This window comes from Cnephaeus nilssonii (genome assembly GCF_951640355.1).
Source record: "Cnephaeus nilssonii genome assembly, chromosome: 11".
In the NCBI taxonomy this organism is placed as follows: Eukaryota; Metazoa; Chordata; class Mammalia; order Chiroptera; family Vespertilionidae; genus Cnephaeus; species Cnephaeus nilssonii.
The window spans coordinates 28,309,679-28,322,618 of NC_137082.1; the positions used below are offsets into that span (position 1 = coordinate 28,309,679).

The window sequence follows — 12,940 nt, forward strand, 5'->3', positions numbered from 1 at the left end:
TTAGGGGTGATCAGGCAGGCAGGCAGAGGGGTTAGGGGCAATCACGCAGACAGAAGGGTTAGGGGCGATCAGGCAGGCAGGCGAGCAGTTAGGGGTGATCAGGCAAGCAGGCGAGTGGTTAGGGGCGATCAGGCAGGCAGGCGGGTGATTAGGGGCAATCAGGCAGGCAGGCCAGCAGTTAGGGGCAATGAGACAAGGCAGGCAGAGTGGTTAGGGGCGATGAGGCAGGCAGGCAGGTGAGCAGTTAGGAGCCAGCGGTCCCAGATTGCAAAATGGTGCAGGCCAGGCTGAGGGACTCTCCCCCAACCCACCCCCATGCATGAATTTTGTGCACTGGGCCTCTAGTGTAATACATAATAAATACATATATTTCAATTAAACACTTTAAAAACAATACACAAATTTGTTCATTATATGAAAATTCATCAGCTGTATATTCATAATATGTGCTCTTTCATATATATAACTAGAGGCCCAGTGCACAGAATTCGTGCACGGGGGTGGGGGGGATGTGTCCCTCAGCCTGACCTGCATGCTTTCCAATCCGGGAGCCCTCAGGGGATGTCCTACTGACGACTTAGGCCCTCTCCCTGTGGTTCTCTGCTCTCTGCGGGGCCTGCCTGCGCCACACCAAGGCAATTGCCAAGCAGGCCATGCTGGGTGCTGCCTGCAGGCTGCACTTCACTGCTCCTGGGTCACTGAGGCTGTGGTGGGTGCTGCCTGCTGCTGCGCTTGCCTGCTCCCAGGTTGCTACGATGACGGCCAAGCAGGCCCTAGGAGTTGCCTGCAGGCTGTGCTTCCCTCCTCCCGGGTCGCCGCAGTGACAGCCAGGCAGGCAGTGCTGGGAGCTGCCACCTCCCTACTGTCAGAGGCGATGAGGTTAATTTGCATACTCACTCCTGATTGGCTGGTGGACGTCATGAAGGTACAGTCAATTTGCATGTTTCTCTTTTATTAGTGTAGATTATATGTAATAAATGCATAATATATAATAAACATATATATATACTATTTCAATTAAAAACTTTTTAAAAACCTCAGCCAAGCAAAAACATAAAACCAGTTAAATTCTTTAGCACAACCCAGATATTTTCAACTAAAATGAGAAACCAATGTGATGTAAATAAAGCCATTACTACTTCAAGACCACACATAAGATCTTGAAGACAGTCCATGTTCCATTCAGCCATGAGCTGTCTCCAGAAAGTAAAACTTTTAGACTCTTTATGCTCAAGATAAGAGCATATTTGTTAAATCAGTGTTGGGCATGTAGAGACTGGGACCAGATGACAGTTGTGGGACCAGATGACAATTGACCCTATTCCCCGAGTTGAGAAACTTACCAAATTAGGAAATTCAGTTTTAAGATTTTCATTATGTGCTGACAAGTGTTCAAATAACATTGTAAAATACTTTCAAAACGACAATAATGACTATGATGATGTACAAGCAAAAATAAGGATTCTACTTCTAAATTTCACCACATTTTAAATTTGTATTTACGTTGTGGCAAGCTTTATGTACTTGATGTGAATCGCTAAAGCCTGTGTTACACTGCATGAAATTCTCCATGGAATGGAGGTGCGCAGTCCATCCCTCCACCCACTTTACAGATGAGTTGACTGTAATTTCCATGTCTGCTTTAAAAACAGCGTATCCTCTGAGCTCAGCTCAAGGCCTGGCACAAAATAAACACTCAACAAATGTGTGTAATGTGAACGAAGAAGGCGTGGAGAGGTTGTGTAAATTCCCCAAGGTCACCCACCCTTCCCGCTCCCTCGGGAAGTGAATCCGACAGGAAGGTGACCAGCCGGCGGGCTGGGTGGTGAATCTGGGGTGAGCCACCCCAGACTTCCGCTTGGGGCGCGCCCTTAGGGTGCCCGGGTCTTCCCATTGTGCGTAGTTTGGGCGCCTCACCCTCCTGGCGGGGGAGGGGGGTTTAACATCACCCTCTTACTCAGAGACGCGCCGCCTTCGTTTCTCCCACCTGCGATCACAGGCCTCCAGGCGCTTTAAAGGGGAGTTTCTGGCCTGGGGCTGGGAGTCTCCGGCCGGGGCGTTCCCCGGGGTGTGAGTGACGGCTGTACCTGGAGGGCAGGGGAAAGGAGCCGGGCTTTAATCACCTGTGTTCGCCCGGGGAGAGCCTGGGGAGCCGGGAAAACGGAAGGCGGTCTAAGGGGGCGGGATGAGAGGTGGCACGATCGGAGCAGGGAGTAAGCGCGTGTCCCAGGTTCCCCTCTCACACACACCACCCACCCCGCAACCCCGCCGCCCTCCCGCCGCGTAGCAGCCCTGGGACCACCCTTTGCCCTTAAAAAGGCTGCGGAGCGCGCCTCCTCTCCCGGGAGCGAGACCCGGCAGGCCCGGCGCTGAGCGTGCCCTCGCCTGCCGAGCCGGGCGCCGGCCGCGGTGCCCCTGAGGCCGCGGGGCGGGAACTGTGCACCCGCCTCGCCGCGTCCGGCTGGGGGCGGGCGCCGCGCCTCGGCGGGAGGTCCCGTGCATCCTCCCCCGGCGTCCGCGAGCCTCCCCGGCCCGCCGCAGCCCAGCGGAGCTGCAGCCGCTGCCGTGCGCCCCCAGAGCCCGCCCCGACTCCGCCTGGGTGGCCTCCGTCCTGGCCTCTAGGGGCGCCACCCTCCACGTGCAGGTCGGCGAGGCTGCACGCCACCGGCTCCGAGAAAGAAGGTGGGTGCCAAGGGGCTAGGGCTAGAGGGGGCGGCAGACCGGTAGGGAGGGGAGGCTCAGGTGGGCCACGCGATCCCTCGGACCCCTGACCCCTGACTCTCTCCAGCGCGCTTTCACTTAAATGGCTGTTGAATTAAAAATAACGCCCTTGGCGTGCGGCAACCTTCTGCAGCCTTGCGCAGCGCGCCACGCAAAGTAAACTGTCCAGCCGTGGGTGCTGCCTTCATGGGGGGAAGGGGGGAGGGGGGAGGGGGGAGGGGGCGGGTTTCCACCTACCCACTATCCACCCGGGACCCCGGACCCTGCAGAATTGACAAAAGACAGGCCTTCCGAAACGCACACTCTGATCTTCCAGGGGGAGCGTGGAGGCTCTTTCCCTTATCTACCTATCTATCATCTGTCTGTCTAATCAACCTATTATCCTTTGTATCGTTTTCTGGTCTGTCTGCCTTCCTCGTTTTCTTTTTTTTTTTCTTTTTTTTTTTTTTTTTTCTGCCTACCCCCCTGTCCCTCTGTCTCACTTTCGTTCCTGCATTTTCTCTGAAGGACAGGAGGAGGTAGGCAGCTGGGCTTCACCCCAGCAGGCATGTCTGCTGGTGGCCTTGCTTCTTGTCCTGGCCTCTAAGATGCCCTTTCACGGTTGAAGTTCGCTGCTCTGCTCAACAAGTAGCAGCTTGCTGCAGATGAGAAATTCAATAAAAATGAAGGCGCGGAAAGATAGGGTAGGAATGTGGGGAAACCAGATTGTCTAATTTTAGCCTGGGTTTGTTGTGAGGGAATCACCATCTGTTGCCTCAGTGCGAAGTGTTTTGATTGCCCAGGTAAGGAAAGAAAAGACCTTTATGTACGATTGCTCATGGACTCGCCTTAAAAGACAGGTTATTTTCTTTATGGACAAAACGTTTTTAAAAATAACTAAACTCCAAATCATAGCATTTTAGAAATTGTAAAGCTGTTAAAGTCAAACAGCTCAATGCCCTGTCATGAGTTTGTCTGTGAAGGTGATATCTTGATTGTCTCCTCCCTGGGAAAGATTGACATGAGTAGAAATGCTTAGTAAAGGCTACGGAGAGTTTAGCTCATGTGTTCTTAAGAGTTTTATTTCATATTGGTGTCGCAACAGTATCAAGGATGTGTGCCGGTATAGTGGTTAAGAGTTTAAAGTTAGAAAGGCCTAGATTTCTGTCTGTGCTCTACCATCTAACTTGCTGTGTGCTTTCCGGCAAGTTGCCTAGCCTCTCTGATCCTGGGTTTCCTCGTTTCTAAATGGGATTGCTGACAGGGTGGAGACAACACAAGAATAGTAGTTAACACAGAATACACCACCCAGTAAGTACATAATAAACAATACTTGAAGCTGATGAGGAGGAAGGGAGTAGTTAGGCCTGATATACCCATGGCAGGGCACTGCCCCAGCAAGGGGTCTGCATATGCGCGTATGTGCACGGGGAGGAACAAGCATTATTATATCACTGGCATCCTTCTGGTCATAAAAACATTAGGAGCTACTTCTGAACTTTTGAATTGATTCAAACAAATAAAATCTGTCCTATGCCTTTTCAGAATTGCATGTTGAGCTATTTTGTGTATTTCGAGGTACTCTGAGGCTTACAATTATGAGCAGTTTCAAATAAACACCAAACCAGCGTGACCCTGGTGGATTAATTATTACTTATTATTAAAAATAGTGTTTCTCAAAAGTCACTATAGTCCCTGGCTTGATCTTGATTTGGGTAGGTGGAGGGAGGAACTGACCCGGAGCTAATGTTTCCCTGGGCTGTTTCAACTCTAAAGTGTGAGCCACAGACTGGTATCACATCGAGTTTGTTATGCATGCAGGGTCCACCAAGACCTGCTGAATAGAACCTGCATGTTCATGAGATCCGGAAGGGATTCATGGGCACTTTCGGTTTGATCAGCCCTTTCTTAGGAATTTGAGTGCACCAATGTTGTTTTTTTAAATAGGTCTTAGGAAAACATGGATTTCTCATAAGCTGTCTTTACCTAGCCAAGTGAAAAAGATTTGTTATCACTTACATGACTGATTTTGATTTAAAATCTTTAGATAGCCAGGAGACATATTATCATTTGCTTTCTGTTTACAAGTAACAGAGAGCCCAGCCAATGTGGCTCAGTGGTTGAGCCAGTCAACCCATGAACCAAGAGGTCATAGATTCGATTCCCGGTCAGAGCACATGTCTGGGTTGTGGGCTCTATCCCCAGTAGGGGGTGTGCAGGAGGAAGCTAATTGATGTTTCTCTCTCATCGTTGATGTTTCTATCTCTCTCCCTCTCCTTTCCTCTTTCCTAAGATCAATGAAAACATATTTAAAACTAACAGAGAGCTAATATTTTCTTTTCTGCCAAGTCTGGATTCCAGTGTTCCTATTACCCCCTTGAGATGTTTCTGTTTTGATACTGCTTAGCTGAAATAGATACTATTTTGCTATATTTTTAGTTTTTGAATTTTCATACTGGAAGATGTCATTAATATTTATAGGATGAATATAATAATACATATGTATTATATTACAGATAAAGATTCTAATGACATCCTTTTAAAATCAGCTTTATTAAGGTATAATTTGCATACAACAAAATGTATTCAATGGTACATTTAAAATCTGTGTGTTTTATTGTATGCGAATTATACTTAATAAAGTGGATTCTTTTTAAAGGTATCATCAAGGATTGCCATGATTTGTTGCCTGTTGCTAGAATAGTTCAGAGAAGATCAGGAAAAGTCAGTAGAGGGGGGAAATGAAGGTTGACGCATTGGGCAGGCACAGAAAATAAAAAGCCAAGTGGTCTTGGGAGAAATGAAAGATAAATTTAGAAGGCTTGAGACCCTTGGTATAATACTTTCTTGTCTTTAAAATTAAGATGCTGCACCCCCTACTAGGGATGTGCCTGCAACCAAGGTACATGCCCTTGACCAGGATTGAACCTGGGACCCTTCAGTCCGCAGGCTCACGCACTATCCATTGAGCCAAACCGGCTAGGGCCTGTTTTTTTGTTTGTTTGTTTGTTTTTAATTCTATCATGCATACAGTATACCAGAACAGTCATATAAGCATATAATTTGGAAATAGAAATTAGACGTGTACACTCAAAGTTAGGGGCAGGTCATCAGAAAAGTACAGAGGCAATCCTGACAATTTGCTAAGCTTGTGAAGAAATTCCATTCCCCTCCCAGCCTGCTTGGTCGGTGATGGCCTATAAACAATTCCTGAAAGGGATGGGAGTTAGTCTCTTATTTTTTCTTAAACACCGGCATGTCAACAAGGATTACTAAAAAATTAAATAAATAAATAAATAAATAAAATTAAGATGCTGAATTTAATATCTGGGGCACTGAGAATGCTGCAGATTTTTTTTTCAAGATGAGGCCAAAATAAAAAAATAAACATAAAAACATTTTGCTCTGCAGGGTCTCCTCATGTTCTGATCTCTGTCTGCAGACACCTGCATTTGCCACGATGCTCTCAGCCAATGACTTTGCATCTGCTTCTTGGGAGCTCGTGGTCCGAGTGGACCATCCAGATGAAGAGGAGCAGAAAGACATCACCCTGAGAGTGTCCGGAGACCTGCACATTGGGGGAGTGATGCTCAAGTTAGTAGAACAGATCAGTAAGTTTCTGTTTTGTTCTGCTGTCTCTACATTTGAAACCCTCTCTGTTGCATCACCACTGATCTAAGTTGTCTGATCACCTACATTTTTCTGATCATTTACTTGGTAATGGCCCAGAGAGCAAGCACCCTTCCCCCAAGAAGAAGAGAACTAAGGGGCCCTGCAAGCATCTCAAACTAACACCCCCCCCCCCCCCCCCCGCCCAAACAACCCTTGTGAAAACCTGAGTCCCTGGTGACAAACTAAAGCTTCCCGGCAGATAAAATGCCACATTTCCACAAGAATGGGCCCATCCTACTGGTGACATCCAGGGTGACCGCAGGCTTTTTCGAAGGTGCTGGACTCCTGTTAATGCTTGATTGCTCAGTGATAAAGTCAACCTGGTGCTAGTTTTTTTTTTAATATATTTTATTGATTTTTTACAGAGAGGAAGGGAGAGAGATAGAGAGTCAGAAACATCGATGAGAGAAACATCAATCAGCTGCCTGCTACACGCCCCCTACTGGGGATGTGCCCGCAACCAACGTATGTGCCCTTGACCGGAATCGAACCTGGGACCTTTCAGTCCGCAGGCTGACGCTCTATCCACTGAGCCAAACCGGTTTCGGCAACCTGGTGCTAATTTGTCTTTTAACACATGTCCACCATTTGCTACTCTCTCTTCTTAAACAGAGAAAGAGAAATCTTCAGGGTCAGAGTTTCACATCAGGAGTCAACACGATCAATCTAGAATTTAATAATGTTCTGTTTGCTTTGTATTTATTTTTATCTTCTAAGGCCACGGGTGTGGGCTCTTCGTTGACACTGGTGAAAGAAAGTTCAGTGAATTTTCAAAGTCATGTAACCACCACCCAGGTCAAGAAATAGAACATTACTTGTTCCCCCACCCCAGTCCCGTACCTGACCCCTCCTTGTCACTGCCCCGCCAAAGGTAGCCACTAAGTTAAAAAGAGAGAGGGGAAAAAGAGAGAAATCATTTTTTACAAAGTAAATAACAACACTGGTGGCTCTTCATTTAGCAAAATAAAAGATTGACTATTGACTCCAGCATTGATGAAGGGAAACGATTCAACTTTGATGCCAATATTGAAGAAGGGGGCAGTTTCCATGTTAATGCTAACACTCAGAAAATATTCGGCTCTGATTTCAGTGTAGACACTTTGGAAACTGGGAATATGATGGTTCTGATGAAAGAGCTGGGCATTACCGAGAAGAGTGGAGTGTCAGCTTTATAGAACTTCCATGCGGGCTCTGATTGGGCGCTGTGGATATTCCCTTGTGATGGGGGGAAAGGGGGAAGGATACATTTCTAGTGGAGACATTATCTTGATTAAACAAAGCAGAGCGCTCCTGGCCTTCCCAGGAAGGACCTTGGCACGGGGAGACTGAAGGAAGAGAACTTCAGCATTTCAATACGAACAGAATGTGTGTGTTTCTGCTCCTTCCACAGTATTTAAGTATCAGTGATGGTAGGATTCAGTCTGTTTTCTACCTGTCCCGCCTTAGACTCTTTGAAGAGAAGCCAAAAATTGTTGCGCCCTGGGTTATACGAGGAGACGGGGCGCTGAAGAGCCGCCCTTGGTTTCCATTTTTGCGCACGGTGGAATTGTCTGGAGTGCCCTCCCTCTCGTTTTACTTCACTGTGTTTTCTGTTTTTGCAGACATAGCCCAAGACTGGTCAGACTTTGCCCTTTGGTGGGAACAAAAGCATTGCTGGCTCCTGAAAACGCACTGGACCCTGGACAAATGTGGAGTCCAGGCAGATGCAAAGCTCGTCTTCACCCCTCAGCATAAAATGCTTCGCCTCCGCCTGCCCAACGTGAAGACGGTGAGATTGCGAGTCAGCTTCTCGGCTGTGGTGTTTAAAGCGGTCAGTGATATCTGCAGAGCCCTGAGTGAGTACCCCGGAGGGGCCCCTGTGCCCTTTGGACTTGGGGCAGAGGAGGGCAGGAAAATGCTGTGTGCTCCCTGCCTGCCTCGAGTGGCTGGCTTTCCAGAGTACTGCCCTCCTTAGGAAGCACACTTTTCAAACCCAATTCTGAGGACTTGAGCCATTGAAGTGGAGTTAATCCAACCGGGACATTATTGAGATACTTCAGATTCATTTCCACAAAGCTTAAAACTGCTTCAAAAGAGATTTATACTCAGAAGAAACAAACCCATTACAATCCCCCAAATTCATTTCTCTTAGCCATAGTAAATCATCATTATATTTAAGACAAACGAAAAAGAGTTCCATTAAATCATTATCACCTTGGAGCCAAGGCATCCTTTTTAGTTTTGAGAGGATGGTGGAGTAATGTCTTCATTGCTTCTCTAACACTTGGCTCCAATAGCCCTATCCACAGAAATCCTACGCAGAAAAGTACACTTAATTATGGATTGAGACAAATTGATACCATCCCATAAGTTTAACAGCCATTAAGGACAGCATCACCTAAACCCTTTCTTTCTTTTGTGGGACTTCCTTAGTGGGAGTAAACCCTGCCTTGTGAGGGTGTTCTTATTTTATACTAGAGGCCCTGTGCACGGATTCGTGCACCATTGGGGTCCCTCAGCCTGGCCTGCGCCCTCTCATAATCCGGGACCCCTCTGGTTTTGGCCGATCTGGCAGTCCAACATCCCCCAAGGGATGTAGTAGTGAGCGAAGTGGCAAGCGGCCGGGGAGGAGCTCCAGCCCAGCCCGGCGCCATACCGCTCCCACTCATCCTGGCCCCACTGTGCCTGCTGCCACTGCCGCGGAGGCAGGAGAGGCTTGAGCCACCGCAGCTGTGCTCGCCAGCTGTGAGCCCGGCATCTGGCACCCGTCAGCAGAGTGGTGCTCCCACTGTGGGAGCACACTGACCACCAGGGGGCAGCTCCTTCATTGAGTGTCTGCCCCCTGGGGGTCAGTGCGCATCATAGCGACTGGTCAAGTGGTCAACTGGTCGCTTAGGGTTTTATATAGAGAGTTTTTTTTGAAAGTGTATAGGTAAATTCTTTGGTCCCAAGGCTAAGATTCAGCATTTGAACACAGTCTATACAATGTATACACGAGTGATCTGTCTTCCCCATGAAGCTGTAAACTGTTCATTCCTTCCTTCAACAAACATGTATTAGGCAAGCATTGTGGTGAATGCTAAGGATATGTTAGTCATAAAAAAGTAGCCCCAAGTCTCTTCCTTCCTGAAGCTTACATTCCAGCGTACAGAGACCGAAAATAAATAATAAATGTAAAAACTAAGATGTTAAAAGGAGATAGTAGGGGAAAAGGAAAAAGTATAATAGTATATATAGGCTTGGGAATGCCAGTATTGGGCATTGGAGGCTGGTATGGTATTTAACAGGGTGAAGAGAGAAACCTTTTTTTTTTTTTTTGAGCACACCCAGCACAATGCCTGCACACATTAGCTGTTTAATAACATGAGTGACAAGCGAACGGAAGCTCCCATTATGAAATATAAGTTCCATAGTGTCCCTGCTGCATGGTGAGCAAGTGGCAAACACCAGGCACCTTGTTTTCAATAACATTCTCGTGAGGATTTGAAAACCGTTTCCTTTTTGTGGGACTTAATGAGTGATTAAATTACACCAAATTTCACAGAGGACTGGAAGCACACATCATACCTGGAACCAAACACTTGAGGTTTTGAAGTAAATAGAAGCAGTCAGATGTTCTTCTCTTTTCCAGATTATATATCTTCATGGTAGTTCTAAAAGGCCCAACTGGCATTTCTACTAATCTCTTTCTATCTGATCAATAGAAGGTAGATCAAATTCACCAAAATGATGGGTTTTCCCTCAAAGAAAAGGAAAGGCAAATAATTAGGCTTGGAGATAGGGTTTTGTTGTGGTTTTGTTTGTTTTGTTTTGGTGTTTTGCTTCTAATGTTTATCATTGGACATCTTGATTCATCTCTAGGTTTTGTGTATAAATTATGCATTTGAAGTGGTCACAGGTGCATGCTGCAACCTGATGATCAGACATCCTTGGTTACTGGGGAGAGAATCGAGCTGAACTACCAGCCTCAGTCTCAGCACGAAGCAGTGTTTGAGCTGAGAAGTGGGAGGAATCCGTTCATTTACCTCCGGGAGGGCTGCCCAGAGACTAACATCCACATTCGCTGGCTTTTCCCTGGGATCATAGCAGCTCAGTGCGGTTAAGGGCAATGATAAATGTATTTTATTAATGAGGGAAATGGGGATAATCTTCTTAGTTTCAGTTCTCCAGAAGCAGACCCTGAGATCAGGATTCCAGTGCAAATATCTATTTATTTGGGGGGGAGGGGGTAATGTCGGGAAACACTGATTACAAATGGGGACGTGAGACTGGGCAGAGAAGGCCACCAATAAGAGATTGTCTCAACAGAGACATGCCTCAGAGCCATCCCACCCAAGGGCCGAGGCAGCTGGGTGTTAATACGCCACTCATCAGTCACCGGGCTGCTCTTGGAGAGCATTCATTCTCTGAACTCTGTGGCCAGTTGCGCTGTATCTGGGCAGTGTAGCCTCCGGTGTTCAGAGCAAGCCCATGGGCAGACAGACACATGTCCTAGCTGCCACTGGTAGTCAAGTCAGAGTGCACTGAAAGGGTGAGGCCAAGAAGAGGTGGGCAGGTGCCAAGGATGTCTGCCACAGTGATGAAAGGAGCAGCTGGGCATCGTGTGAGAAAAGGGCTCTCTGGATCTGTGGTCCAGGAAGAAAAAAGGTGGGGCCCTCGGCTGTTGTTTAAGAACTGAATAAAAAAGATAAGGAGGGAGAGAGCGGGAGGGCAGAAGGGAGAAAGAAAGGGAGGAAAGAAGGAAGGGAGCGACGAAAGGAGGGAGGGGAAATGGGTAGTAAGTAGGTGACATAAGAATAGCAAAATTCTGGTTGAGGCTGGGTGATGAGTCCATGGATGGGCCATTATACTATTCCCTTTGCTTTAGATACATTTGAAATATTTTCACAATAAGTCAAAAAACAAAATAGAAATTTTACTAGACTGAATCTCCCTCCACTATTTGACCTCCCTATACCCTTATTGGTTGGGGGGGGGGGGGGGCGGGGAGTCTCATTCCCCTCTGTTTCTTTAAAAAGGAGTGCAATCTAGTTCTATTACTGCTCCGGAATTTCCTGAGAAATGGTTTCAAATGCCCAACAGGAATTTTTTTTTTTTTCAGTTTTTCTTCTTTCTTTTTTATACTTATTTGTTAGATATTAGAAGACCAGAAGAACTTTCCTTGTTAAAGCCTTCTAGTGACTATTTTAAAAAGAAGAAGAAAAAAGACAAGAATAATAAGGAGCCCTTAATTGAAGACATTTTAAACCTGGAGAGTTCTCCAACAATTTCTGGGCCACCAGGTAAGAATTGTGACAGGTGCTTTGTTGTTTTAATTCATTCTTAAAGCCAAGAGTTTCTTAAATATTTTTTTTATTTTTTTAATCCTCAGCTGAGATTATTTTTTTCATTGATTTTTAGACATAGTGGAAGGGACGGAGGAAAGAGGGAGGGGAGGAGGGAGAGAGAGAAAGAAACAGAGAGTGAGAGAGAGTCATCGATGGGAGAGAGACACATTGATTGGTTGCCTCCCACTCATGCCCCAGGAATTGAACCTGAGACCCTTAGGTCCTCGGGCCAACTCTCTAACCACTGAGCAAACCAGCCAGGGCAAGAGTTACTTCAATTTTTACATCCCAGGAACTCTCCTCCCCTCTGCTCTGTCTTTCCTCTTGTCCCTCCCTTCTTCTTTCTCCCCCAAACAAAGAAGGGCTAGAATTCCAAGAGTCCTATGATGAGGAAAGGATATCCAATTAATTTTAGAGCTAACAGAATTTTTTTTTACAAGATATGCTTTATAGCTCATTATGTTAATTGCATGTATTATGTTTCTGATGAATTAGAAACCTTAGTAGAACTGGCTGTGAATTTGAGGGAGGAAACAGATTATTTGGATCACTCAAATATACTTCTGTTTTCCTGGTTCAATCTTCATGTGACTCTTATATGAATTCCATTTAAATTTTGCACTGGACATGTAACAGGAGACAGGTAAAAATTCTAGAAAGGCTTCATTCTTTTCTTTTTATATCCTATCTAATAAAGAGGGAATATGCCAATTGACCCTCACGCCATTGCAAAGATGGTGGTGCCCACAACCAATAAGGAGGGAATATGCTAATTTACTGCCACGCCCTCAAAGATGGCAGCACCTAGTCTCCTCAGCCCCCCAGCTGCCCAGGGCCAGCCCGAGGTGCAGGCAAGCCTCAGATGTCAGCTGCCCAGCTGCCCAGGGCCACCCAAGGCTCAGGTAACCAGGGCCGACCGAGGCTTGCGCTGCTGGCAGTGGCAGCAGCAGAGGTGTGATGGGTCATCACCTTCCCCTGATCACTGGGAGGCCTCCCACCCCTGAGGGCTCCCAGACTGTGAGAGGGGGCAGGGCGGGCTAAGGGACCCCGCTCCAGTGCATGAATTTTCATGCACCAGGCCTCTAGTAAAAATATAAAAAGCTAGCTTGTTTGCAACGGTTTTCTTGCATAATATATTTCAGTGAAAAGAATAAAAGGAATTACTTGCACTTTTCATATGCAAAGTAAAGGCAGATGATATATAAACCATTAATTAGCTGGGTTCTTAAAATTGGCAAGTAGTGCTATTTCTTTAAAGAATT

At 46.6% G+C, this 12,940-nt stretch overlaps 1 protein-coding gene across 4 annotated transcripts in view; it reads left to right on the forward strand.

The window, feature by feature from the left end:
* Positions 1 to 2,068: 2,068 nt before the first annotated feature.
* The window catches only part of FERMT1 (FERM domain containing kindlin 1), a 41,651-nt gene continuing 30,779 nt past the window's right edge, over positions 2,069 to 12,940 (forward strand). For 2 of the 4 annotated variants that reach the window (XM_079784401.1, XM_079784403.1), the window contains exons 1-4: positions 2,069 to 2,682; positions 6,143 to 6,311; positions 7,974 to 8,207; positions 11,487 to 11,633. In XM_079784401.1, coding sequence (XP_079640527.1) covers positions 6,161 to 6,311; positions 7,974 to 8,207; positions 11,487 to 11,633 — 532 coding nt within the window. In that variant the 5' untranslated portion in view covers positions 2,069 to 2,682; positions 6,143 to 6,160. Of the gene's footprint in view, positions 2,683 to 3,492; positions 3,504 to 6,142; positions 6,312 to 7,973; positions 8,208 to 11,486; positions 11,634 to 12,940 lie in introns of those variants that run through there. The other 2 variants (XM_079784402.1, XM_079784404.1) reach the window with 2 other exon arrangements.